This window comes from Daucus carota, chromosome 1 (genome assembly GCF_001625215.2).
Source record: "Daucus carota subsp. sativus chromosome 1, DH1 v3.0, whole genome shotgun sequence".
In the NCBI taxonomy this organism is placed as follows: domain Eukaryota; kingdom Viridiplantae; phylum Streptophyta; class Magnoliopsida; order Apiales; family Apiaceae; genus Daucus; species Daucus carota.
In genome coordinates, this window is record NC_030381.2 from 51,944,836 (window position 1) to 51,968,676 (window position 23,841).

The following is a 23,841-nucleotide window of genomic DNA, read 5'->3' on the forward strand; positions in this document are numbered from 1 at the left end:
CCACCGGAAACACTGATTTACCTGGGATCGGGTCTAGTAGGCTGTTCACAGCCGGGGGCTCACTCGTGAAGTTTGCTTCAAATTACATATACTTGTACCAAAGTTATAATTGTATGGATGACCTCATAGTTAATGCCTACTACATTAGTTCCGCATTAGAACATATATATAATAAGCTCCGCTCTCAGGTTGTTCAACAATTGTGACACTTTTGGTAAGGTGACTCAAACCTATTATCCTCAATAGTCAATAAGTCTTTCATTTCAGTATAGGAGTTCAGTTAAAGCCTGAGCCAATACTTTATCTAAATTTATAAACCAATTTCAGACTAACTCAATTCAGCATATGGACTTCAATACTTCATAACTTCAGATTCTTATCTAGCTGTGTATTTATTATAATAATCTCTGCACAGAAATGAAAAAACTGTCTAGATAGTGTCGGGGTAACTTTATGATGCATGTGAGTATAAACCATTAAAACAAGCAAAAGTATTAACAAATGTAAATCCATGATCTATTAAGCATACTTGACACGACTGATATATGCAATGCACAATTCTTAAGAAAGCAACAATGATAATATGGCATTCAGAAGTGCTTAAAAGATCATGGTATTCACTTCAATAGCACTTCTCTTTCTGTTTTCCACTAAAACTGCAAACTATATCCAAGACAAAAGCTTGTATCAGTAAACTGTGTAATTGTCCTGTACCCAGAATTATTTTCCCATCATTGAAACAGATATAAATTTTGCAGGAAAACTGTATTCTCTCCAAAGGGATGAAGGCTATTGTTTGAACGATTATCAAACACAAATATCTCCATATTTAAAAGTTCAGTGATCTGAAGCAAGACAAGTGGATTCTTCAACAAAGAGGTAAAAGAGGAATATAATTTGGAGGGGGGGATGTTTGGGGGGGGGGGGGGGGGGGGGGGGGGTGTAAAAACAAGCTAAAAACTTCTTCTTCTTCTTCTTTTTATCATTGCGTGAACATTCAGTACAAAAATAAGAGAGAGCATAAGCAAAAGCCCATCCCTAACATGATAAATCAGAGTTCTTGGTAATTATTCTGCTCTACCAATATAGAAATTAACAAGATCAAACAATTATCATTTTTTAAATTCGTCAACTTGAACCAAGTGACCTCTAAGATGTTTCAATTATCTCATTAACCATCATAAAGGCAAAACATATGATAACTAAGAAACATCAACTAGATTCAGAAAGCCAAACAAAAAACCCCTGATTAATTTGTATTTCATTCCATGACAACTTTGGCACCAATAGCTTTCATCTTCTCGATAATCTGTTCTGCTTCTTCTTTCGACACCCCTTTCTTAAAAACTGCAGGAATCTTCTCCACCAATTCCTTGGCTTCTTTAAGCCCCAAATCCGTAAACGATCTCACTTCTTTAATCACCTTAATCTTTGCAGGTGCATCAAATGACTCCAACTTCAGTTCAAACGCAGTCTTCTCCGGAATCGCCTCCTCCTTCGCTGCGGCCGGTCCCTTCATTGCACCCATAGCACCCAACCCAGCACCAGGTTTCATCATACCAACAACCGGGGGTTCCTTCATACCCATCTTCTTCATCATAATCGAACCAAACTCCGCAGCTTCCATCAACGTAAGTCCCGCCATTTCATCAACAAGCCTCCACACACGTTCCGTAGGAGGACTACGATGCTCCGTTGGATCAAACGTAGCTGGGTCATAATCAGTCGGGAGCCTCCTTTGGTCATACTCAACTTCTTCATCCTGCTCTTCCTCAACTTTCCTCACAGCTTGACCATATTCCCGAACCAACCCACACGAGTTATATCCATCAGCACGACATACATTCGGTCTTAAAAACATCCCATTCGGCAAAACCCCCCTTAATCTCAAAATCAAACTCATCCCCAAAATCTTGATTTTCCCCTTATAAATTCAAGAACTGCAAAATCTCAATTCTAACCCACCTATACATACAAAGATTCAAACTTTATGCAATTAAACACCTATAAATACCATTACAGACCATTATCACATAAAACAACGAAATTAGACACAATAATCAGGCCTATACATACAGATGAACATACAATACATACACACACAATTAATGGTTAAGGGGGGTTGCAGTTTATGCATAAAGACATGAACATAAAGAGGAATCGAAAGAGCAAAACTTACCTGAGACCGAGAAGAGTGAGGAACAGAGAAGTGAAGTGCTCTTGTTTGGGTTTAGCAATGAGGTTTTTGTTTTGCCCAAATGTTTTGTTTTACATTTTTCAATCAAAAAGTTTTGAAGAATAATTAAATCTTTTCTTATTAATTAAAATAAAATTGCTTAATAGTTTCTTTGAAATATTGATAACATTTGTTTGAGGTGTTTATTTTTAGGGAATTTACCTTGTATATTATTTTTTCAATTTCATTTTCAAAAATATTAACTTTCTCTAAAAATTTTCAAATATATTATCTCTTTGAAAAAATTTCCAAAAATACGGTGGTTGCATATGCAACCATATATGCAACTGTAATTCCTGATTTCAAGTTCCAGTTTTCAAATGTCATTTTTGACCTTGATCTTTGGAATCAGGAATTGCATTGTATTTTTAGAAATATTTTCAAAAAGATAGTATTTTTGAAAATATTTTTAGGAATATAATATTTTTGCAATTTGTTTTAAAAGATGGTAGTATTTTTGAAAAAATTCTTTTAAACTTGGTTATAAATAAAAAAAGCTCTTATTTTTATTTGGTAATTAATTTAAGAAAATACCATCGATGTACAAAGATGTATGATAATATTTTAAGAGAACTTTTCAGGTGAATAAATTAATGTATAAATGTATTTATAAATATTAAATAATATTTGAAATATATTTCATTTAAATTATTTTTTCAAGATAAAACAGTCGGCAAGAAATAAATCTCATTATAAGAAAAAAGAGATTTATTTTCTTATTTTTAATGATAATCTTCTCAAAAGTTTTTATTAAGATTGTGCTTATTAAAACACATTTCATTTTAAACAGTGAATTTGAAATAATATTATTTTAAAATGTCATTTTAAATTTTATACTTATATTTGAATGTCCTGTTCTCAAATGAAATTTAAATTTAATCATTTTATATATCTAAATATATTATATAATCAAATTAAGAATTTCAAGCTTAGCTTAAATAGTTCTCCAATTCAATTCAAATTTATAATGTAGCACCTTTTGTATGATATATACATAAATAATTACATTACCTAAGAAAGCGCACTATTTTTATCCCATGTTTGTATACTTTTTGTATAAGATATCTCATCAAAATTTTTATATTTCAAACTTTATCAAATATATTAATTTAGGATACAAAATCAACTTTTAAATTATAATCGTAACTTTAGATGCTTTTCAAAATATAATTATAGTTACATATATAATCATACCGTATATTTGAAAAAATATTATGATTTAGATACTTTTCGATGTACTCTTAATTTAGTTTGTTAATTGTCCGCTCCACGCAAATATTCCAAGCTAAGTCATGCATAGGACTATACGAATTAGGAGCTCATGCATAGAATTATAAATTTATAAGAGTATTTTTAGTGTTCTGCTCATGGACACACACAGAGTACTAGAGTACTTTTTATTGAGATGGAGTTTTTTATTGGTCATGATTTTTGTGCATATTCAGAGGCATGATTATTAATGAGTTTTTGACCGATGAAAGCTCTCCACCTAAATAGAGTAGTTGTTAAGAGTGCTTGGTTCTGGGTTAATGAGCCGGGTTAACGAGAATCGGAACCTTAATCCCACAACAAGTGTTTGGATTAATTATTTGTTGCTATGTAATGGGAACCCTACTCCTTTTAGGCTTTGTTCCAAAAATCGGTGATTAATCACGATTAATCACCGATTAATCTCTGTTCTGTAACTCGCTGAACTGATTAAATCTCCGATTAATCACCAATCAATCCTATTAATCCCCGATCAATTTAATTAATCCCCGATTAATCCTTGTTCCGCAATTTCACCGATTAAGTCTGATTCCCGCTTTTTACAACATTGCTTTTAGGTGAATAAATCATACTCTTCCCACCCATTGGGTTACTATACCATTCACATTCCCATTAACCCTCATTCTCATACTCTCCATTCTCATTCCCGATTTACATTCCCAACCTCAATCCAAACGCCTTTTAGAGCAACTCCAGCAGCTTCCCTATTTCATGTCCTAAGTCCAATTATAAGGAATGTGACATAAATTAGTGCTCCAGCAGTGTCTTAGAGGTGCCTTAAATCACTAGGATCCTCCTTCCATGCCTTATTAATAAGGCACCACTAGCCATGCCTTATTTGATTTCTTTAATAAAAAAAAATCATTTCTCTCTCTTATTGTAACTTATTTTCTCTCTCTTCCTTTCATCTTTTATCAATCTCTTTCCAAATCTATTATTATAATAATAATAAGGAATGAATTATAAGGATCATTGTTGGAGTTGAAATACAAAATCTTGTCCTAAATCACTAGGATTCAATATTTTATAATATTTATAAGGAAGACACTAACACACTGCTGGAGATGCTCTTAGTCCTTAGTGTGTGCTAGAAAATCCGATTCATAAAGCTTGGTCAAAAGTTGGGTAATACAAGTGAAATTTCTTGTGGACCTCACTTAGAACTTGCACGCTACGGTTGGTCCATTTACGTAGTTGGTGGGTCTGCTCAAGTTAGAATATGTCAATCACTACACTATCCACAGAAAATTCACATACATCTAGACTCCGCCACGATATCTCGTAAACTAGTCAAATTTTAAAAATTCCGCTGAAGATAAATGATTCTACTTGAACTCAAATCTCGCCTTTATGTCCGTTGTTATAGACTCAAGCTTAATCCGAATATTCGTAGAAGTGAATACTAAAATCTTCAAGATTTTATCCACCGATTATGATGAATAAAAAAAATGTCTGATATCACATCAAACAGTATTAAAATTTAAAATATTATGGTCAAGGTTTGTGTATGTTCACACTACATGTATACATGGTATTTTAATTATTAATTATTTGTATCACAGTAAATTATTAGAATACAAATTATTAGATAATTTTACTAGTACAGGATTTTTTGAAGGGTCAAAAATATATTTGAATTTGACTCGACTCAAAAAAAAATATCTTTACAGAAATAATATATTAATTCTTCGCTAATGATTCGTAACCGTGTCAATATATTTTAGATCGTGTTCACACAAATGTGTCAGATTAAACGAAATAGAAGATTGTTAGAAATTGTTCATGATAAATAACTAATTTTTTAAGATGTGTTAAAAAAATATATATATATGAACCGACTGAAAACGGGCAAACAATATCAAAGTTTTGAGTTCTGATTAGTTAACAAACCTATCAATATTTTCGTTTAGTTGACAAGGCTTCCTAATACTCCCTCCGTCCCATTTTAGTTGTCACATTTGGTTTTGTGCCGGTCAAATTGACCAAAGTTTGACTGAAATTTATTAATATTTTATCAATTGAAAAAATAAAAAAAATATGTCACCGGAAATAACTTTTAATCTACTTTAAGATGTAATTTTCAGTTTTTTAAAATAATGAAAGAGTGACTTGTAATCCTTGGTCAAAAATTAGTCAATTTGACCAACAAAAAAGGAAATGTGACAACTAAAATGGGACGGAGGGAGTACTAAAGTTGATACCAATACTAAGCAAAACAATCACATCATCAGTATATTACTCTATGAATTAAGCTGTTTCCTGGAAGCTGCACATCCTTTGTGATGTTGAGCTAGCCTGATGTATTCAAGGACAACATAGTAATAAATCCATTCAACATTCAGCATGCTCTTATCTTGACTTTGACCATACCACCTTTAAAAACTCCACTATATAAACCATTCAAACTATGCTTCAAATTTGATACCTAACTCTCCCAACAACCATGAACAACCACCCTAATGCTTCCACTGATCACCACCAGTGGCTGCATTACTATAACCAACAGACCCCCGATGCCGCTTATGATCCGGCAGCCATGACGTCTGTCGGCGGTGGTGGCAACGGTTCGGGTTTTTCGGATACCACTAGTACTATAGTGACCACAAGTTTTACCACAAACAATACTTCAAGCCCAAGTAAATCAACTTCTTTAGGTAACACTGATGTTCATCTCAACCCTCAAGCCTCAGTAGGGAAGCCTATTCGGAGAAGGTCAAGGGCGCCAAGGAAGAACCCGACGACGCTGCTTAATGCAAGCACGACGAACTTCAGGTCCCTTGTGCAGCAATTCACTGGTTGTCAGAATACAAAGGCAACCTCATTTGGTTCACGCAAGGGTCCGGTTAACTTGAGCTTTGGCATGCCTAGGAATATGCAGAATGATCATCATATTATTAGTACAAGCTCAAGAATCACGCCAGTGGGATCAGAATACTATCATGATCAGCTGTCGAATCCAAGTGGTCATGATCAGAAGCAAGGGCAGCAGTGGCAGCAGCAAGAAATGTTTGAGAAATTACGGATTAATAGTACAAAGAACATGCAGAGTGGGGGGCTGGATGATTTCGGGATCGATGATATGCATGGACTCATTAATGAATCTTCTTCATTCAGTAGCAGTGTTAATAAACAGGATGGCAACTATTACTTTTAATAAGGGTATCTGGAAATTCATCAGCTGCAATGTAAATAGTAAATACATATTATTTGCTTCTAAATAGAAATTGTAGCAGGCTCGAGGATGATCATCGATATCATATAGTTCCTTCTGCAGGAAACTTATGCATTCTTTCTGTTTGTTATTCGTTATTTTATTTTGTGCTGTTGCAATATAAAAGTAGTTTCACTTGATTTAATTATCAGGAACCACCTGATTTCAACTCGAACTTGATGTAAAAAACAGTTATGATTTTACGAAGTTTCAGAAACAGGATTGCAACAAAGGAACCGGGGAAACTACAAGGAATTATCTCATGCTCTAAGACAGGAAGTTAGGAAACAGAGGTAATAGAGCCCAAGTAAAGATGACAAACTTCACAACCTCAGTAAATTACAGAACATAAAACCAATCAAGAAAAATCTTAAGTCTTAACCACAATAGTGAACCACCAGATCCATGCAAATCTCAGAATATAAAAGAAAGAAATCACATATATACAATGTTAAGGAAAATGGAACCCCAAATAATCTACAAAAACAAGTCCTAACCATAATAGTGAACCATAAAAAAAATGCAGAATTCAAAAATATACTACAAGTACTCCCGGTGACAATGTTCATCAGTACTGATGGAACTTAAAAAGCAACTTCGTCAGTAATTAAGTTGAGAACGTACCTTCTTGGGGATTACTGTAGTTGCCAAAACCATAACCGAGAGGCCGTTTGGTTTTTAAGTCTCAACGCGTAGATAGTTCTGCTGAGCCTCAAACTCAGAACAGGGGTTAACAAGCCGCCAATGAGATGTATTGTTAGATTGCTACCACACCTTACGAAGCGGACCAACAAGCAAACATTCAGCTAAAAAAAGCCACAGACACCATAGACGTGATATCACAAATATATGTGCAATATGATGGTGCACAACAGAATCATATAGTTTAGCCCTGGAACATTACTGTCCTAAGGAAATAGAGGTAGACCTGCTAAGTTAACTTCCCAGGGAAAAGGCCTCTTCTAGATATACAAACACAGTTCTTTATCTAAAATATAACATAATATAATAAAGAAGTTGATCATTTTAATTTAAAACAAGCCAGTAGAACTGTAGAAGTAACAGATAGCATCCCGATTATCAAGCTAACAGCGTACTTGTCTCACTTACACTTTCCTAACAACTGAAGTTAACAAACAAAATCCGGGTTGATAAACAAGGACAAAAGCATCAATATGTCCATCGCTAAGGAGAAATTCCTTTTACTCCAAACATGATCCAGAAGTCTACTTCTATCCCATCTTGTTCCTGCAACATAAAGATATACACAAACCATCACATTAAGTATGGTACAATAATTTTGAACAACTGAAATATCTTAAATGCTTACTAAATGTTTATTTGTGTGCAGGTGATTACTAAATGCTTACTGGTTCACAGCCTACAGAAGTGAACACTCCAACAGAAAAGGGTTGCCACAAAGGAACCGAAGACTCAAATTTACTACAAGACCTCCTAGCAAATAAGTGAGATTTGAAAAAGTTTCTACCTTGTTATCTACTCATCCATATTTTAATCCTTCTAGTATTCTACAGCCTCAGTTTGAATCCTTTGGAAAGGAAATCATCTCTGCAAGAAATGAAATCAACACATGGTAAAGATATTAGTAAGAACATAAGCTCCAGAAAGAAAAGTCCATCAACCAGAGTCAAGCAAAAGATATCCTAACTCAGCATGTAAAATGGCAATAAGAAAAGAGCATCCCGAGTTCTGGACACTGATTCCTCTATTTACAATTATATATACGCACCACTAGTATATCATATGAAAACCGCACACTATAAGCCTGACAATCCATGAAAAAGGAAATATTAACTTCTCTGCTTGCATAAATTACAAAGTGAGCCATTATCACATTTATAATTTGGGTTTTATATCGAAGTGGTCACCGTTCTCGTCAAAATATCTCTCACCTAGCTACCCGATCTCTTTGGGGACTCATTTAAAGCACTCACATCACTAATATATATCACTCTGTTAAGTTTTGGAAAAAGAATTAACAGTATTGGGAATTTTTACCATTAGATTTAGACATAGGCAATTCGGGTTTTTCGGCTTAATCAGTAAAAATCAAGTACAAGAACAAATTAAGTTGAGATGTTAAGAAGTAGAAAAATATTCAACAGTAAAAACAAGGTAATTCTAATGAAAAAAGCTATATAGGTTGGCAAACCAAAAGATATCAATCAGTTCAGGAACTCCTTAGACACTTTGATTCAAATTGTATGAACACTATTACGCATTAATGGTTCACCGTATCGTGTAAATGATTATTCCAGATGTAAGTGTACAGCTTAAGAGTCATTAACAATTAGGAAAACGAAAACCCAACAAAATCCCATTCTGTGACAGGACATATGGGTAATATAGCCCAGAAAAGAAGAATAGCTACGCAAGCCCCAGTTTACACGAAAAACTAGTCAAGAAATCAAATATAGGTTTCAAAATACATTAACAAATCCTAAAAAAAAAATTGATGTCCAAGCCAATGTCATTTATTAAAACTTGAACAACCAAAAGCTCAAATGAAAATGAATGCCAGAGAAATACAACTACAAACCAAACAAACGGAAATATTTTTCTACCTTCTCTTTTGATGTTCCTTATGTGGCTTTGCTTGAGAGGGCTTCAGTGGTGGACTATCCTTGTTGAGCTGTATGAGACTCTGAGTGTACGCATGTGAATCAAACTTATCTGTGGGCCCGCGAATCCTCACATTCTTCAACACTTTCCTTTCAAGGTCATACCATACAAGTCCTGAGCTGTCCACCTCGAAGAGTATACCCGGGTCACTCATTGAAACATAAACAGGTCTAACAGACCTTAAATATGCAAGTGCACTGCGTTTAGTGAGTACTTTGGACCAAGCAATTTCCCCCGCTGAACTATTCAGCATCACCCACATATCTCTATGAGAATCAGGGTACTCATCAAGCATCCAAAGGGAACTTCCATCCGGAACCAGACTCCTGGTAATAAAACTGACAGAAGGGCCCTCGATAACAGGAGAAGGGATCTCCCTGAACTGTTCTAGCCCAAGATCAAAACCAACAACAATTTCTATGCAATTTGCTGGATTCTTGATAGCCAACCAGTGCAGAGCTCCATTTCCAAACATTCCCCAATTTCCTGTGAACCGAGTGTTACTAGGAACATTCTGAATCCGTTTCCAAGAGTCGGTCTTGAGACTGTAGATAAAGGCCATTATGCCACGAAACTGAAGATAACACTCAGCAATCTTGACAACCTTATAGTCATCATTTACTTGATCATATCCAAATCCACACAAGGAAGTCTCAGTCATATGAAACGAAAGTGGAAACTCACGTGGAGCACTGGGTATTTTTCTCGACTTCCTGGTTGCTGGATTAAATATAAAGAACTCGTTCATCACATTCTTGGACACGCAAACTAAGCCATTAGCAGAACCCACAAAATCAGCGCCAGAAACACGAGTCTTGAGTGGAGGAGTTATCTCTGCCGCAACCACATCAAAATTATCATCACTACCATCCAAATCAGACCTAAAATCCTCAGCCAAGTAAAACTTCCCGCCTTCATTAATAATAAGACCAGCAGCATTGCACTCAAGGGCGTAGTTGAGATGCTTCTTAACAAAGGGGGTGCTATCAATTAGAATTTAGAGAGCACCATCCTTTTGACACACATCTGCACCGAAGAAGATACTTGACTGGGAGGCGGTAGAGTATCTCATCCAACATATCAGTAGGAGGCTCCATCTTGAAAATGTAAAGCAAAACTAGACACAAAGATAATGTAACAGTAAGCAACTAAGCATGAACTGATAAAATTAATTTGACAGTACAAAGAGCACGAGAAAAGGCCCATATGTCACAATTTTCATAACTAATACCCAAAATTTTCATAACAATTTTCCCCCTCAGAAAAAGCGGCAGTGAGGTCCAACACACAAAAAGTGATATTTGGTAGATCTAGCATTTCAGTAGATTGTGACCATTTTCCCCGACAGTGATATTTGGTGTCATTTTTCCGGAAAAAGTGGCAACAAGGGCCAAAACCCAAAAAGCATAGTGGGCAAGTACATTATAACAAGCAGAGCATACATACATATGGTAGTAAGGAGAAGTGAAGTTGATGAATGTACCTTGGATGTGTTGTGTTGTGTTGAACTTGTTCCTCAGATGAGTTGTGCCCTAATTTAACTTCACTACACAAGTCTGTCGGGAAACGAGACACGCGGCACACGCCCAGATATAGTGCTGACTAAATGCTAAAATGTGTGGACATATGGGATGAATGCAGTGTTCTAAAAATCCTCAATTTAACCGATTAATCCCCGATTAATTCCGTGCAAGATCGGTCACCGATCCGATTTTCGAAATCCGATTAATCCTTATATATATTTCTTAATCGAAGTATATATATTAAATTATTAGAATTAAAATACTATATTAGCTTAAATAAGAGTAATTTTAAAGTTTATGAATATATTAAATATATTAGATACTAAATAGCTAATATAATAATAACTATATATTAAATAATATTTTAATATTAAAATAAATCCGATTTTCACTCCGATTAATCCCCGATTTCCGATTAATCTCTGGATCGGTAGCTCAACTGATTAGGTCCGATTCCCGATTTCTGTAACACCAGATGAATGAAGTTAAGAACATGCCGGATATATGAAATTCAGCAAAAATAAAAATTAAAATTGTAATAATTTTTTTTATGGATATTTTTTTTAAAAATAAAAAAGAGTACATAGAATGTCATTTAAGTTTTTTAGATAGTTTAGTTATATAAATGATTTATATGTTTTGTTTTCAAGTGTTTATTCTTATTTTTTCATAGATATTTGATATTTTTTTGTCAGGGATATTTGATTTTTTCTAAATGTGTTTTTAAGATACAAGTTATATGATTCATGTGTATTAAAGTGGACGGATTCATTTAGTTTCAAAAGAAATTTTAAAAAAATCTCTATTAAATCTGATTCTAAACAAAATTAATGTTCAAATTTTTATTTAGAAAAAAAAATTAAAAAAATAAATTATGAAACTAGTCTTATGTATGTTTTAAAATATTGTGTCATTTAAAAAAATCGTAAATGATGTATGATTCTTTATTAAATTTGCAGAATTTTTAAACATGTGACACTGAACTATTTTCTTCTCCAGAAAATTTATCTTAGTATTACCGTTCGTTTGATTTCAAGACAGATGGAGTTTCAACATGATTTCAAGCTCTTAACCCTTCTCTTCAGCCCCAGTATAGTTTACCTTGTTTATGATCCACTTCTAACTCAGAGCATATTCTCCATTCACCACCTCTGTTTTGATTATTGCTGTTTTCCCCCCATGTTAAAAGAAAAATTTATAAAACTCCATGTCCGGCTTTTTCCTCCCATTTCAACTTCCTCTCCGTCATCCAAGAAAACTTCGCCAGAACTGTTTCCAGTGCTGTTAATCACCAATAGCTCAAATGGTGTCTTTCTAGCAGCGCGAGTTGTCATAGCTTCTTGCTGCATGGCCAGTATGTTCCCCTAACAGTGTACTTATATTACTTGCACTGACCAACCAAAGTTAATAAACAAAAGGGGAGGGGAAACAAACAAGGACAAAAACATCCATATGCAGTTGCTCAGGAGATATTCCTTTTGTTTCAAACATGATCTAGAAGTCTACTTCAATCCCATCTGATGCATTGCTGTGACACATATATCTGATCTAATAATTATGTCTGATCTATATTAACCCAATATCTAGTATGCAGAAATAGCGCGCAACTCATAAGGCAGACGATCCATAGAAAAATAAAAGAAAATACTAACCCAACTTCTCAGCTTGCTGCACTGAAGAAGTAAGCCATTCAGCTTAAGAGTCATCAAAAACTAGGAAAACCAAACACATTAACACACCATCTCATACTGTGACAGGACACGGTGATAATGTAGCCCAGAAAAGATGACAAACTGCATAAACCCCAGTTTACATGAAAAACCAAGAAAGAAATCACATATATACAATGTTAAGGAAAATGGAACCCAAAACAATCTACAAGAATAAGACCTAACCATAATAGTGAACCATAAAAAATGCAAAATTCATAATATAGTACAAATAGTGACAGTGTTCATCTGTATTCATGGAACTTAAACAGCAACTTAAATAACGTCCTTCGTCATTATACAAGAAAGCCTAAAAAAATATCAGAACATCAAGTCAAAATGATCAGATGCGAGGCCTTTTAGTAGGTCCTGCTTCTTGAGCTTCAAATGATTCCCTTTTCCCTAACATGCAACTCATGTTCTGCGTAGGCTGTTGCCATTGCTGCTGTTGCTCCTGAACATTGTTGTTGATTTGCCCCGGTTCCTCCAATATGTTATCTGACCAAGAACCAGCAGCATCAAGAAAACCCACCAAGTCCAAAGATACGTCACTGTTGGGCAGTGGCTGCTCCATCATCAGCACATTGCCAATATCTGACCAGTAATCAGCACCAAACATATCATCCAAGTCGAAATATAATTCATCATTAGACCCGCCGTTGAAATCTGATAATACTGTGCCCTGGTTTTGAGAATCCTCAACCGTAGGTATCACAGCTGGTTGGGCGACTTCTTCATTGTTGAGTCTCTGATTATCATTGAGTACTTGTAATCCCTCTTGTTCTTCAACAGTAGGAATCCATCCTACATAATCATATAGTGGCATGCCATCGTGACAAAGGGTATTCATCGGGGCCAGCAGATTCTGATAGATCGCCTCATTACTCTCTCCATGGCATCTCTCATTCTCATAACTGCATCCAGAACCATCAATATTCGACGCCACCTCCTTTCCTGAACCGCAGAAACTATCAACCAACACTGCTTTCTCCCTCTCATCAACAGTAGTACGCGTAGTAGTGGATTTCTTTCTTGCTTTAGACTTAGTCGTGCCACGTCTTGCAGAAACCTCTTGGGTGCTTATAACCTTGGCCGTTTTTGACATATCAAGAGTAATCCGACAAACCACATAATCATCATTCCCCTTCAAAAGATACTCGTGCATATTCCAATAGTACTCCTTAACTCCATTCTGCAATCCATGACTATCATTAATCTGAAAAACCAACATCCTCCTCTCCCCAATAGGATTATTTCCATCGTCCATGATGGTCTTACGACCTGTCTCAACATGCCACGTACCACAACCCGCTCTCCTGACGTAGTGTCCTTCATTCCCCTCACCCGATGAGTCCTTATCTGCCATCCTTGTCAAACGAGTAAACACATAAACAGATTTTTGATTACCAGAAGTTACCCATGCAGTGGAGGAGTCATCGAAAATCTCCCATGGAGTGGCGTTGGGACCGTAAATCTCCTTCTCCTGGATAAAATCCCAAGAAAGCGTCCCCTGAATCTTGGGTTTCAAGTAATTCTCCAAGAGCTGTTTGTCAGTGGGGCAAAACTTATAACCTGCGGGAAGCATCAAGGCCATCACTGACTTATGATACTGAAAACTGAAAGCTTAAGAGATCGAAACGTGTCAAAACTTGTGGAGGCTGTAATGGATAAAAACGTGGTGAATATGACATGAACAGGGGTATATATAGGCGCCAGTTTGAAGCACACGAAAGCAGGAAATATTCTCGGAGATTTGCGAATTTACCGCCACCGACATGTAGATATTGATGCACCAGCTGTAAATTTTTTTCATCGGATATTCTAGCCAGTTTCTAGTTAGGTGTCTGAAGCCTTGGCTCCAGTCTTATCTTATTAATGATAAAGATGGCTCCACTACATGCATAAAAATCTACACCAATGAAAACACTCCACCTAAGTTAAAAGTAGTCACCAATCAAAATACTCCACTTAAGTTTAAATTAATTGTTAGTGTGTGTCTATAAGCACAAACTAAGAAGACTTTTTTTAAACTTTTTATTAAAAAAGAAAACTCATCAATTAACATCTTGTTATAAGAGCATTTCCAACGGTGTTGGCTATAATCGTTGGTTAAATTGGACCTGTAAGACATTATGTAAAATTTGCTGAACCTGTAAGACATTTTGCTTCGACGGTATTGGCTATATTGGTTGGCTATAATTTAAAAATAGTATGTTATTAATATTTTAGTTTGTTAAAATAGAATAAATCAGTTTAATATGGTAATAAATTATGTGTAATCTTCCTACAGATTTCTTACAGACCTGTAGAGGTTCGACAAATATAGCCATCCATAGGAGGTTGGCTAAAATTATAGACAACAGTTTCATGTGGTTGGAGTGTGCCTTTTTCAACATATTGGCTATATTTTTTATATAAGGTATGCCAACTCATTTTTTACCTAAAGGTTTTGTAAGGTTGGAGATGCTCTAACTGCCTGCGTCAAACTCCACATTATAAGCTTCTCTCATTATATCTTGACTTGATTCTTGAGAGGCCTTCTCCAGGAATCGTACTTGGCTCGATTCTATACGGTCGTTAAACTAATCACGGCTTGGATTCGGAGTGAATTCAGTACAACTCAGTGCTTAAGTAATCCTGTCTCCGGAAGTGCAGTAGCCTTGTCCAGCAACAACATCTCTGTTTCAAACATATATTAAATCTGCGGAAATATACTTCATGCTAAAGCTTAGAACTGCACAACAGTAGGAGCTGCGAAACTCGCATATATTTGAACTGATTAAGATTTCATTTCACAACACAACAGAATGTACAAGGGTAGGTACAATTTACTTACTACTCCATTGTATAGCAAATGCATTTGCTATACACGAGTGTCTCCCTTCCTTGCCTTGTGCCGTAATTTTGGCTCACTCAGCTACTTGCTCTGAAAAACACTGTGTGGACTTTTACAGTTTGGTGCCTCAGCTTAGTGCATTTTTACAATTTGCCATTTCTATTTTCAAATAACTTCGAGTTGGTATCTGAATTTGGAAAAACGTTTTAAGGAAAAGAGTCATTTCTGTCATTTTTTTTTTGACGAAAAGCAAAAAATTTTAATAGATAATTGAAACCCAGCCGAGACAAACCCTCGAATTGTCAATTACAACCTGCTTAAGAAACAAAAAACGAGCTAAACATATAGCCGCTTTGTTTTCAGATCGTTTAACAGATAAAATATTTAAATTTTTTATACTAAAAAGTATTACAATCAAATCTCGAATAATCCAACCTATATCAGTTCTGAACATAGTAGTATCGCAATTCACCTTCACATAAGCAGCAGCATCTGTAGCCCAATGTTCAGAATTATCAGTTACATCAACCGATATTGGATCAACAAATGACCCCAAAAGATGAACAATTTTATGTCGTGAAAGGTGAGCTCTTACGATATTCACCACCGTGCCATATCTGATACAAGCCTCACGGATTACCCAAAATATCATGTAACTCCTTCTTAGAAACATTACCGAGACCCATAACAAAACGCACAGAAACGTCAAAACAGACACAAACATCCCAAAAAGATGGGCACGACCTTGATGACAAGGTACTCAACAAGAACTCACCCAAAAGGATTAGATCTTGGTTTTATTGATAAAACTAAGAAATACGAGAGAAGATGGAAGAACGAAGATGATTAATCAGAAGGGATGAAGGATGAAGAGCGGAGAAGTGGTGGTTAGAATTTGGAGTCGACTCTCAAAACTGCAAACCCTTGTTGACTGAAGAAGTTTAATTGGCAGTAATAGTTTCCAACTCCTGGAACAAATGATACGTAGTTACAGTAAAGCAGAAGCTTTCGAGTCCGAGTAGTCTTCTGTGGGATATTCGGAGTGATCTCTTCTTCTTTTTTTTTGATAAAGTGAATATCACTTTTATTTCCAAATTTGATATCTTTTAATCCGATGATAACTTGAATTCAGTCTCGTGATATTTTATAGTCATTGTTTAAACAGTTTTGAGTTTGAGCATCAGGATGCATCTGTACCATTTCATAGGATTGGAGCAAAAAGCGATATACATGGCATTTGACTTTTTACAAGTATCTTTAAGAAATTTGACCACATATTTAAAATTCACATGTTTTTATATTTTTTTTCCAAATAAAAAATATTTGTGTTATATTTTTATTCAAAAAAAAATTACAAAAATATTAATATTTATTATATGTTCAAAACACCTAAAATTATGTGTAAAAAGTCAAACGTCGTAGGTAAGATATCAGAAGAAGTATTCATATAGCTGTCAATATAATTTATCAATTTATCCCCCGTATTTTATTATTGCCTTTATCTTTTTTCATTTGTTGTACCAAGATTAAAATCAATGTCACTCTGATTCATAAAGATCATATTAAAGCTTCCGACTTGTCGGACTCGTGAGAATCAGCAAGTTTGAAAAAGATCACATCTTTGCAAAGATGTGTGACATGTCTTTTCATAACATAATGAAATTTGCCGACATGATATTGTTAGTGAAATTGCTTTTTTTTATGTGAAAAAAAAATAATTAAAAAAATTACTCGTACACTTGCCTCTCTTTCTCAATACTCCCTGCGTCCCGTAATACTATTCTTGTTTTTTTATCACGCTTGCTAACACACATTTTTTATCACTGATATCTTTAATTTTGTATTAGTATTAAATATTGAAATTTCATCATATTAGAATATTTGTAAATATGAATCCAACAAGATCACTATGAATATATTTAATGTTATAAATTAGACGTAAATTAATAATTTATTCGATATATCATATGAGAGAAGTAATAAAACCGGAGTGAGTAGCTCTCATTTTATTCCTAATCATTGATTGGAGTAACAAGATTCCCCACTTGTCTTGACCACTTTTAGGATTTAAGCTCAGGACCACAACTTGAGGACCTACTTAAATTTTTTTCCTCAAGGCGATCAATTTAAATAATAATATAATACTACAGAAATTTCTTAATAATTATTTCAATAATGAGTAATACAACGCCCAATTCTTTATTATAGTTGTCGTCAGTATGATTTTAAAAATACCGAATTTCTCAATTCCATCATATTAGTGGTACGTGTTTAAAAGAAATTATAATAAATCTTAAATAATTTATTATTATATTAAAATATTATATTATATTTATAATCATTTAAAATAATATTATATTATTAAAATAGTTTAGCTAACTCCAAGATATTCGATATGCCTAATTGAAATGATGATATTTAAGCATATATAAGAAAAAGTCTTTGCGTTAAAAAGAGTATTTTTATATTTCTTCAAATATTACATTTGCAAAGGAAAAAATATATTTTTATCAGTATTAAAATAAATAATAAAAAAAAGAAGTTCTTCAAGTCTGAAAAAAGGGCGAAGCCTATGTGCTCTGTAGGCCAAATCTTAGCAAAAACACACAAACACACACTTGTAGAGAGTGAAAGAATCAAGAATTTATGGCAAATAATGGTGAAGAAGAGGGAAGAAACAACAAGGGGGTTTACAAAATGAATGAACCTCCCACAGACAGGCCAGTTCGTGTATATGCAGATGGTATCTATGACCTCTTTCACTTCGGCCATGCTCGTTCTCTCGAACAAGCCAAAAAATCGTAACTTTTTCACCTTTCTTCATCTGGGTCACTCTTTATTTCACTTTTTGTGGCTGTTTGCTTTGTTATGTTCATTTTCTTGGTGTTTTCTTGAATTTTTGGGGGGTGATTTTGAGGTTTTATGTGTTGGTTTGGTTTGGTTTTGATTTTTGGGTGATTTTGTTCTTTTTTGCTTGCTTGATTGTTTGACAATTGTGTGTTTCTGTGTGTGTGTGTGTGTGTTTTAGCCCTATAGTTACTTGCTTCAGTGAGAATTATGCTTAAAATGAGAACCCAAGAGCCAAGTGTTCTGGGATTTTTTTTTTATATTATACTATTTGTAGCTGTGCACTTTGTGGTTTTAGTGTAGAATATTTGGTTCCCGCGATTTCCAGTTTTAGTTTGAACTTAATTTGTGCATATCTTCAAATATGGTATCCTGTTTGCTATTTAACTGAGTGAGTACACCAAAAAGACCAAGTTTTAGTGACCTTGTTTTTTCTTAGACTAAGTTTGAGTTTAGTTATTCTGCAGTTTTAGTGGAATTTATAGTATAGTTGTGCACTTTCTGGTTTTAGTTTAGTATATTTGGTTCCTGCAAATCTATGGCTTTCATTTAAACTTAATTTGCGCGTATGTACATAATTTGGTATCCTGTTTGCTGTTTAAGGGAGTGACTACTCATAAACAGCCAAGTTTTTGTGACCTTTTTTTTTCTTTGACTAAGTTTGAGTTTTGTTATTGTATGGCTTTATTGGAATTTATGGGTTTTTCTTCAGTGATATTGGTGGTGTATTTTGCCTAAAAATTATATTTCCTAGTATTGTAATAGTAGGTCTTTGCGCATCTATTAATACTATATTGTGGTTGTAAAAATTATAGGTTTCCGAATACTTACCTTCTTGTCGGATGCTGCAATGATGAAGTTACCCATAAATACAAGGGCAAAACTGTCATGACTGATAAGGAGCGCTACGAATCTCTTCGTCACTGCAAGTAATGTTTTTGAAGTTTCTTATCTGTGACTTGTATATCTGGATTTTTCCTTAGGATTGTGTTATGTCTGATGAACCACATTTCTGATTGTCTTATGTTTTAATTTTAATATTGACGAAACTTTAGGTTTTCTCTTTTGTATTGGTTAAGCAGAGAGACCACTCACTATAGGTTTTAGCATTATCGACTGGATGGCTGAAGATGTTCTAGTGTCGTGCAGTCCAAGCTATTCTTCAGACTTCTTTGTCTCGAACTTGTACTAGAATAACATGTCAACTAAGTCATGCATCATTGCGCATATTTTGTAATTAGAGTTTTATGTCGTTTTCTTGTTTGTTGAAAATTTAATGAAACGTGTCTACATTTTAAAGAAGAAATGTACAAGCTTCCTGATACGGTCCTCACTTTTATTAGTAAATTAAGTATTGCGACTCTGTCAGGTTTCAATCTTACTGTAGTTGCCTAATTGATTATTCCTAAATATAGATCTTTATATTGATTTCTTTTAATGCAGATGGGTAGATGAAGTTATTCCTGATGCCCCATGGGTGGTTACAATGGAGTTCCTTGACAAACATCGGATTGATTATGTGGCACATGACTCTCTTCCGTAAGTTTCTTTGTTCTCAAAAAAGAATGATCTCATATTGAAAGCTATATCTGTATCTTGTCTATTATGGAGTCAGTGTTGTTAAAGGCGCTTAATTTCTCGATTAATGGCTCTTTGCGCATAGGCGCAAGATGTGCGATTTCAATTTTTAATCAGCAAAAAAGCGCTAAAGAAGTGCTTAAGCGCTAAAAAGCGCACATGGTTAGTCAAAGACGACAATACCCTTAAAATGGTTTTTTTTTTTGGGGGGGGGAGGGGAGGGGGGGGGGGAGGGGGATAAAAGAAACCCTATCTCCAATCTTCCCCAAATCTTGCACATAACAGAGACAGCTCTACATCTTCAACATCTCCAAGCCTCAACGACTCTGCATTTCCAATCTCCCAGCCACTGAAGTTGAGCTAAATGACTTCGAAGCTTTTAAATTATTGAACATCATTGATTGATGCTTTGTTATTGATAATTCTGGTATAATTGATATGCTCTGCTATGTTTGAAAGTTAAGAATCTAATAATTAATATATTCATGTTAAAATATTTGATCATCTTTTTCTTGACAGAAAAGCGCTTGATTAATTTTAATTTTCCATGATGTAATGGAGATTCTGGGCACCTTGCACACCTAGCTTTTTCAGTGGAGAATCATGGTTTAAAAAATATTGCCTATTATATTCTCAAAACTGTAGTCCTTGAACACTTAATACACAAAAATGTTTCCATTCCTGGAATATATCAACTAATGTTGAATGGTTAAACTTTGGGCCTTCATTGCTAACCTTTTAGGTGTGCCTTTTATCTATAGGTGTTTGGAATGTGGTTTGCATCTTTACCCATTCTAAAGAGGATATATATTGCCATCTATTGTATATTGACAAACTTCTACTTGGATTGGGAAGTGGATCTTGTTATATTATCTGTGACCTTCTGGGATTGCTGGTTAATAAAAACAGTAATCTTTCAGAAAAAAGTGTCATCAGCTTTTATATGTAGACATTGAACCATGGCTCCAAGCACCTGATCGTATATAAAATGATTGTATCAAGCTGTTTTAGATCAGTTGTCTTTATAATTCCTAAGTATCTTCTTTCATTTTCATTTTCAGGTATGCTGACACAAGCGGGGCTGGCAAGGATGTTTATGAATTTGTATGTTGAACTTGTAGAATATATACGTTCTATTTCTGCAGGAGTTGTATACATATTGATAGTACGTAACTTTCTCATGTAGGTCAAGTCCATTGGGAAATTTAAGGAGACTAAACGGACTGAAGGAATATCAACATCAGATATCATAATGAGGATTGTTAAAGATTACAATGAGTATGTTATACGTAACTTAGATCGGGGGTACTCTAGAAAAGAACTGGGTGTCAGCTATGTGAAGGCATGTTCCTTTCTAGTAACTATATTGTCATTTTACCATATATACACTTCAAGATGGTTTTATCTTAAATAAATTCTTACTTTGTATCAGGAGAAGAGATTGAGAGTAAACATGGGATTGAAAAAGCTGCGGGAGGAAGTGAAAAAACAGCAAGAGAAAGTGGAAGAGAAGGTAATAAGTAATAACTAAATACGTTGGTGATATAATTGATTAAATTACACTCTTAAGTCTTAGAATAATATATGTCCTCCATTGACTTTATACTCTTGTAGACCATCTTTTTTTTTTCCCACACCCCAATTAGACCATCTTAAAGCTTAGAAAGCAGACATCTATTTTATAGGATATAGTTTTAACAGTTTGCAAGCCTGGTGGCCAACTTTAATGTTTGTCTTAAATGGTCTAGATATATCTAATTGACTTACTATTAAGTTAGTTTTTAATGAGTCTTTTGACTATAAAAGTGGATGAAGGACACTTGTTACAGTTTGAGTATGTCCATAAAATGATGCATTTGCCTTTAGTTATAGTTATAAGTCCGCATATGTATTTGATTCCTGATTCTCAGTTTCTCACTATGTCCATGAAATGATACATTTGCCTTTAGTTATAGTTATAAGTCCGCATATGTATTTGATTCTTGATTATCAGTTTCTCACTATGTCCATGAAATGATACATTTGCCTTTAGTTATAGTTATAAGTCCGCATATGTATTTACTTCTTGATTCTCAGTTTCTCACTATGTCCATGAAATGATACATTTGCCTTTAGTTATAGACTTATAGTTATAGTTATGAAATGATACTAGTTAAAAAGGTGATGCATATATCGAAAATTAGTCACCTTTTAAGGTAGTATTATACTATTATCTATGAACTTTGATATGAATCATTGATCAATCTGATAAACTGATGTAGTGGGCTACAGGAATTTGTCACATTCAATAGAAGCAACTGTTCAAAATGGTTGAAGAGATAAAACCACAGTTTCATACCTACATTAAGCATGTCTTTTTATCAATGCTTTGTATCGTTTGAAGTATGGCATAGAGTATAGATCAGTATTCTGTTTGTATGAATATATCATATCAACATGATTCAAATTCGTTAAAAACTTCCCAAACCTTCTGATATTAAAGTTTCGTTTGCTACACTTAGTCCTCTTAGAGTTTTAGTGTTATCTTGTAAATTTTAATGCATTTACACTAGTTGAATTATGATCTGTGCCTTGTGGACTTTCAAAAACAGATGCAAACAGTCGCAAAAACTCGTAACATGTGGGTGGATAATGCTGACCGTATGCAGGGGTGTAAATGAGCCGAGCCGAGCCGAACCCTAGAGTGCTCGTGTATCGTTTGTTAAAAAATTAGCGAACTCGAACTCGAGCTCGAGCTTGGATCGAGCCAAAAATACTGTTTGAGTATCGACTCATTAAGGAATAACTCTGTTCACGAACGGCTCGCGAACCGCTCATGAACATGTCTCACGAGCTTTTGCTCACGAACCGCTCATTAACTTACGCTCACGAACGTGTCTCACAAATTTTTGCTCACCAACTGCTCATTAATTTTGTTCACGAGCTTGTTTAATAAATTTTGCTAACGAGCTAGCTTATGCTCATAAATTTATTTACGAGCTTGTTTGTTATTTAATTTAATTAAAAATAAAATAAAATTCTAATGGTATTTTAATTTATACTCTAAGGAATCATAAATTCATAATAAATCATCCATTAATAAAACTCCCACATCCACGAACCATGTTCACGAACTCATAATTCGAACTTGTTCGCGAACTATCGAGTCGAACTCTACTGTGCTCAAGTTCAGCTCGTTTATAAAACGAACCTTAAAATTGTACTCAAGATCGACTCATTTATGAATCGAACCGAGGTCGAACCGAGCTTTCTTCGAACCGAACACTGAGCGGTTATCGAGCGTATCAACTCATTTACAGCCCTAACCGTATGGTTGCTGGTTTTCTTGAAATGTTTGAAGAAGGGTGCCATAAAATGGTAAGCTTCCTTGCCCCTCTCTCCCTCCCCCCTCTCCTCCCTCTCCCCCTCTATTGATTGGTTGATAGCTTGTGTATAATCTATCTATTGATTGATAGCTTGTGTCTATAATGGACATGGTCATTGTTCCGTTGTTTAATATTATTGAACATTAATCATTCATTAGGGGACTGCCATCAGAGACCGAATTCAAGAACAACTGATGGTGAAGGACAAGGAGGATTATTATGATGATGACGATGATGAAGATTTCTACGATGCCAGCACCGATGAAGAATATGACGACAGCAGCGTCGATGTTAAAAAATAAGATGATATCCCCTTATCTTGTCTCGAATTCTAGCCCTGTACTTGCATAAGCTGGGCGTCTGCTTGAAAGTTTCTCATAGCGTTGTTGTAATGTGCAAGCAATACAGCTTAAGGTTTGAAAAACGTAGAATCGGATGTATATACTTATTACTTCGTACAGGTTTGTTAGGTCGATTAACATAAATTTTTCTACAAAAATATTTATAAATTATTTAATGTTATATTCTAAGATTTTCCCTGTGGAGAAGCAAATTTTTCATGTATGCTCGAAAAAGTTTAAATTAATTTTGAAACTTTTGGGATTAAAATATTTTGTTTCTTTT

At 34.7% G+C, this 23,841-nt stretch overlaps 4 protein-coding genes across 4 annotated transcripts; 1 reads left to right on the plus strand and 3 right to left on the minus strand.

The window, feature by feature from the left end:
• Positions 1-1,092: 1,092 nt before the first annotated feature.
• LOC108211860 (uncharacterized) lies at positions 1,093-2,265 on the minus strand. Its single transcript, XM_017383574.2, has 2 exons — positions 2,180-2,265; positions 1,093-1,965 (listed from the first exon to the last, which is right to left on the minus strand). Exon 2 carries the CDS (start codon positions 1,901-1,903, stop codon positions 1,262-1,264), a length of 642 nt encoding a protein of 213 aa, XP_017239063.1. The 5' UTR covers positions 1,904-1,965; positions 2,180-2,265; the 3' UTR covers positions 1,093-1,261.
• A 5,106-nt stretch (positions 2,266-7,371) lies between these two features.
• Positions 7,372-10,348, minus strand: LOC108224474 (F-box protein CPR1). The gene is made up of 3 exons (XM_017399115.2): positions 9,302-10,348; positions 8,206-8,285; positions 7,372-7,964 (listed from the first exon to the last, which is right to left on the minus strand). The coding sequence occupies exons 1-2, from the start codon at positions 10,105-10,107 to the stop codon at positions 8,246-8,248; spliced, it is 846 nt and encodes a 281-aa protein (XP_017254604.2). The 5' UTR covers positions 10,108-10,348; the 3' UTR covers positions 7,372-7,964; positions 8,206-8,245.
• Positions 10,349-12,934: 2,586 nt separating this feature from the next.
• Positions 12,935-14,185, minus strand: LOC108224484 (uncharacterized). The gene has a single exon (XM_017399126.1). The coding sequence runs from the start codon at positions 14,183-14,185 to the stop codon at positions 12,935-12,937; it is 1,251 nt and encodes a 416-aa protein (XP_017254615.1).
• A 3,782-nt stretch (positions 14,186-17,967) lies between these two features.
• On the plus strand, positions 17,968-23,747 carry LOC108195981 (choline-phosphate cytidylyltransferase 1). The gene is made up of 9 exons (XM_017363064.2): positions 17,968-18,228; positions 19,090-19,203; positions 19,718-19,813; positions 20,914-20,956; positions 21,039-21,194; positions 21,285-21,365; positions 22,444-22,489; positions 23,157-23,209; positions 23,376-23,747. The coding sequence occupies exons 1-9, from the start codon at positions 18,074-18,076 to the stop codon at positions 23,517-23,519; spliced, it is 888 nt and encodes a 295-aa protein (XP_017218553.1). The 5' UTR covers positions 17,968-18,073; the 3' UTR covers positions 23,520-23,747.
• The last annotated feature ends 94 nt before the right edge of the window (positions 23,748-23,841 follow it).

What these genes read in the sequence shown, in the direction of transcription:
- LOC108224474 (XM_017399115.2), bottom strand. Translation starts at nt 10,107, where the DNA reads ATGAACGAGTTCTTTATATTTAATCCAGCAACCAGGAAGTCGAGAAAA. An exon ending in AAGGAACATCAAAAGAGAAG is followed by an intron (nt 8,286 to 9,301) that starts GTAGAAAAATAT and finishes CATTTCTTGCAG; the next exon opens with AGATGATTTCCTTTCCAAAG.
- LOC108195981 (XM_017363064.2), top strand. Translation starts at nt 18,074, where the DNA reads ATGGCAAATAATGGTGAAGAAGAGGGAAGAAACAACAAGGGGGTTTAC. An exon ending in CTCGAACAAGCCAAAAAATC is followed by an intron (nt 18,229 to 19,089) that starts GTAACTTTTTCA and finishes TAAAAATTATAG; the next exon opens with GTTTCCGAATACTTACCTTC. An exon ending in GTGGCACATGACTCTCTTCC is followed by an intron (nt 19,814 to 20,913) that starts GTAAGTTTCTTT and finishes TTTCATTTTCAG; the next exon opens with GTATGCTGACACAAGCGGGG.
- LOC108224484 (XM_017399126.1), bottom strand. Translation starts at nt 14,185, where the DNA reads ATGGCCTTGATGCTTCCCGCAGGTTATAAGTTTTGCCCCACTGACAAA.
- LOC108211860 (XM_017383574.2), bottom strand. Translation starts at nt 1,903, where the DNA reads ATGAGTTTGATTTTGAGATTAAGGGGGGTTTTGCCGAATGGGATGTTT.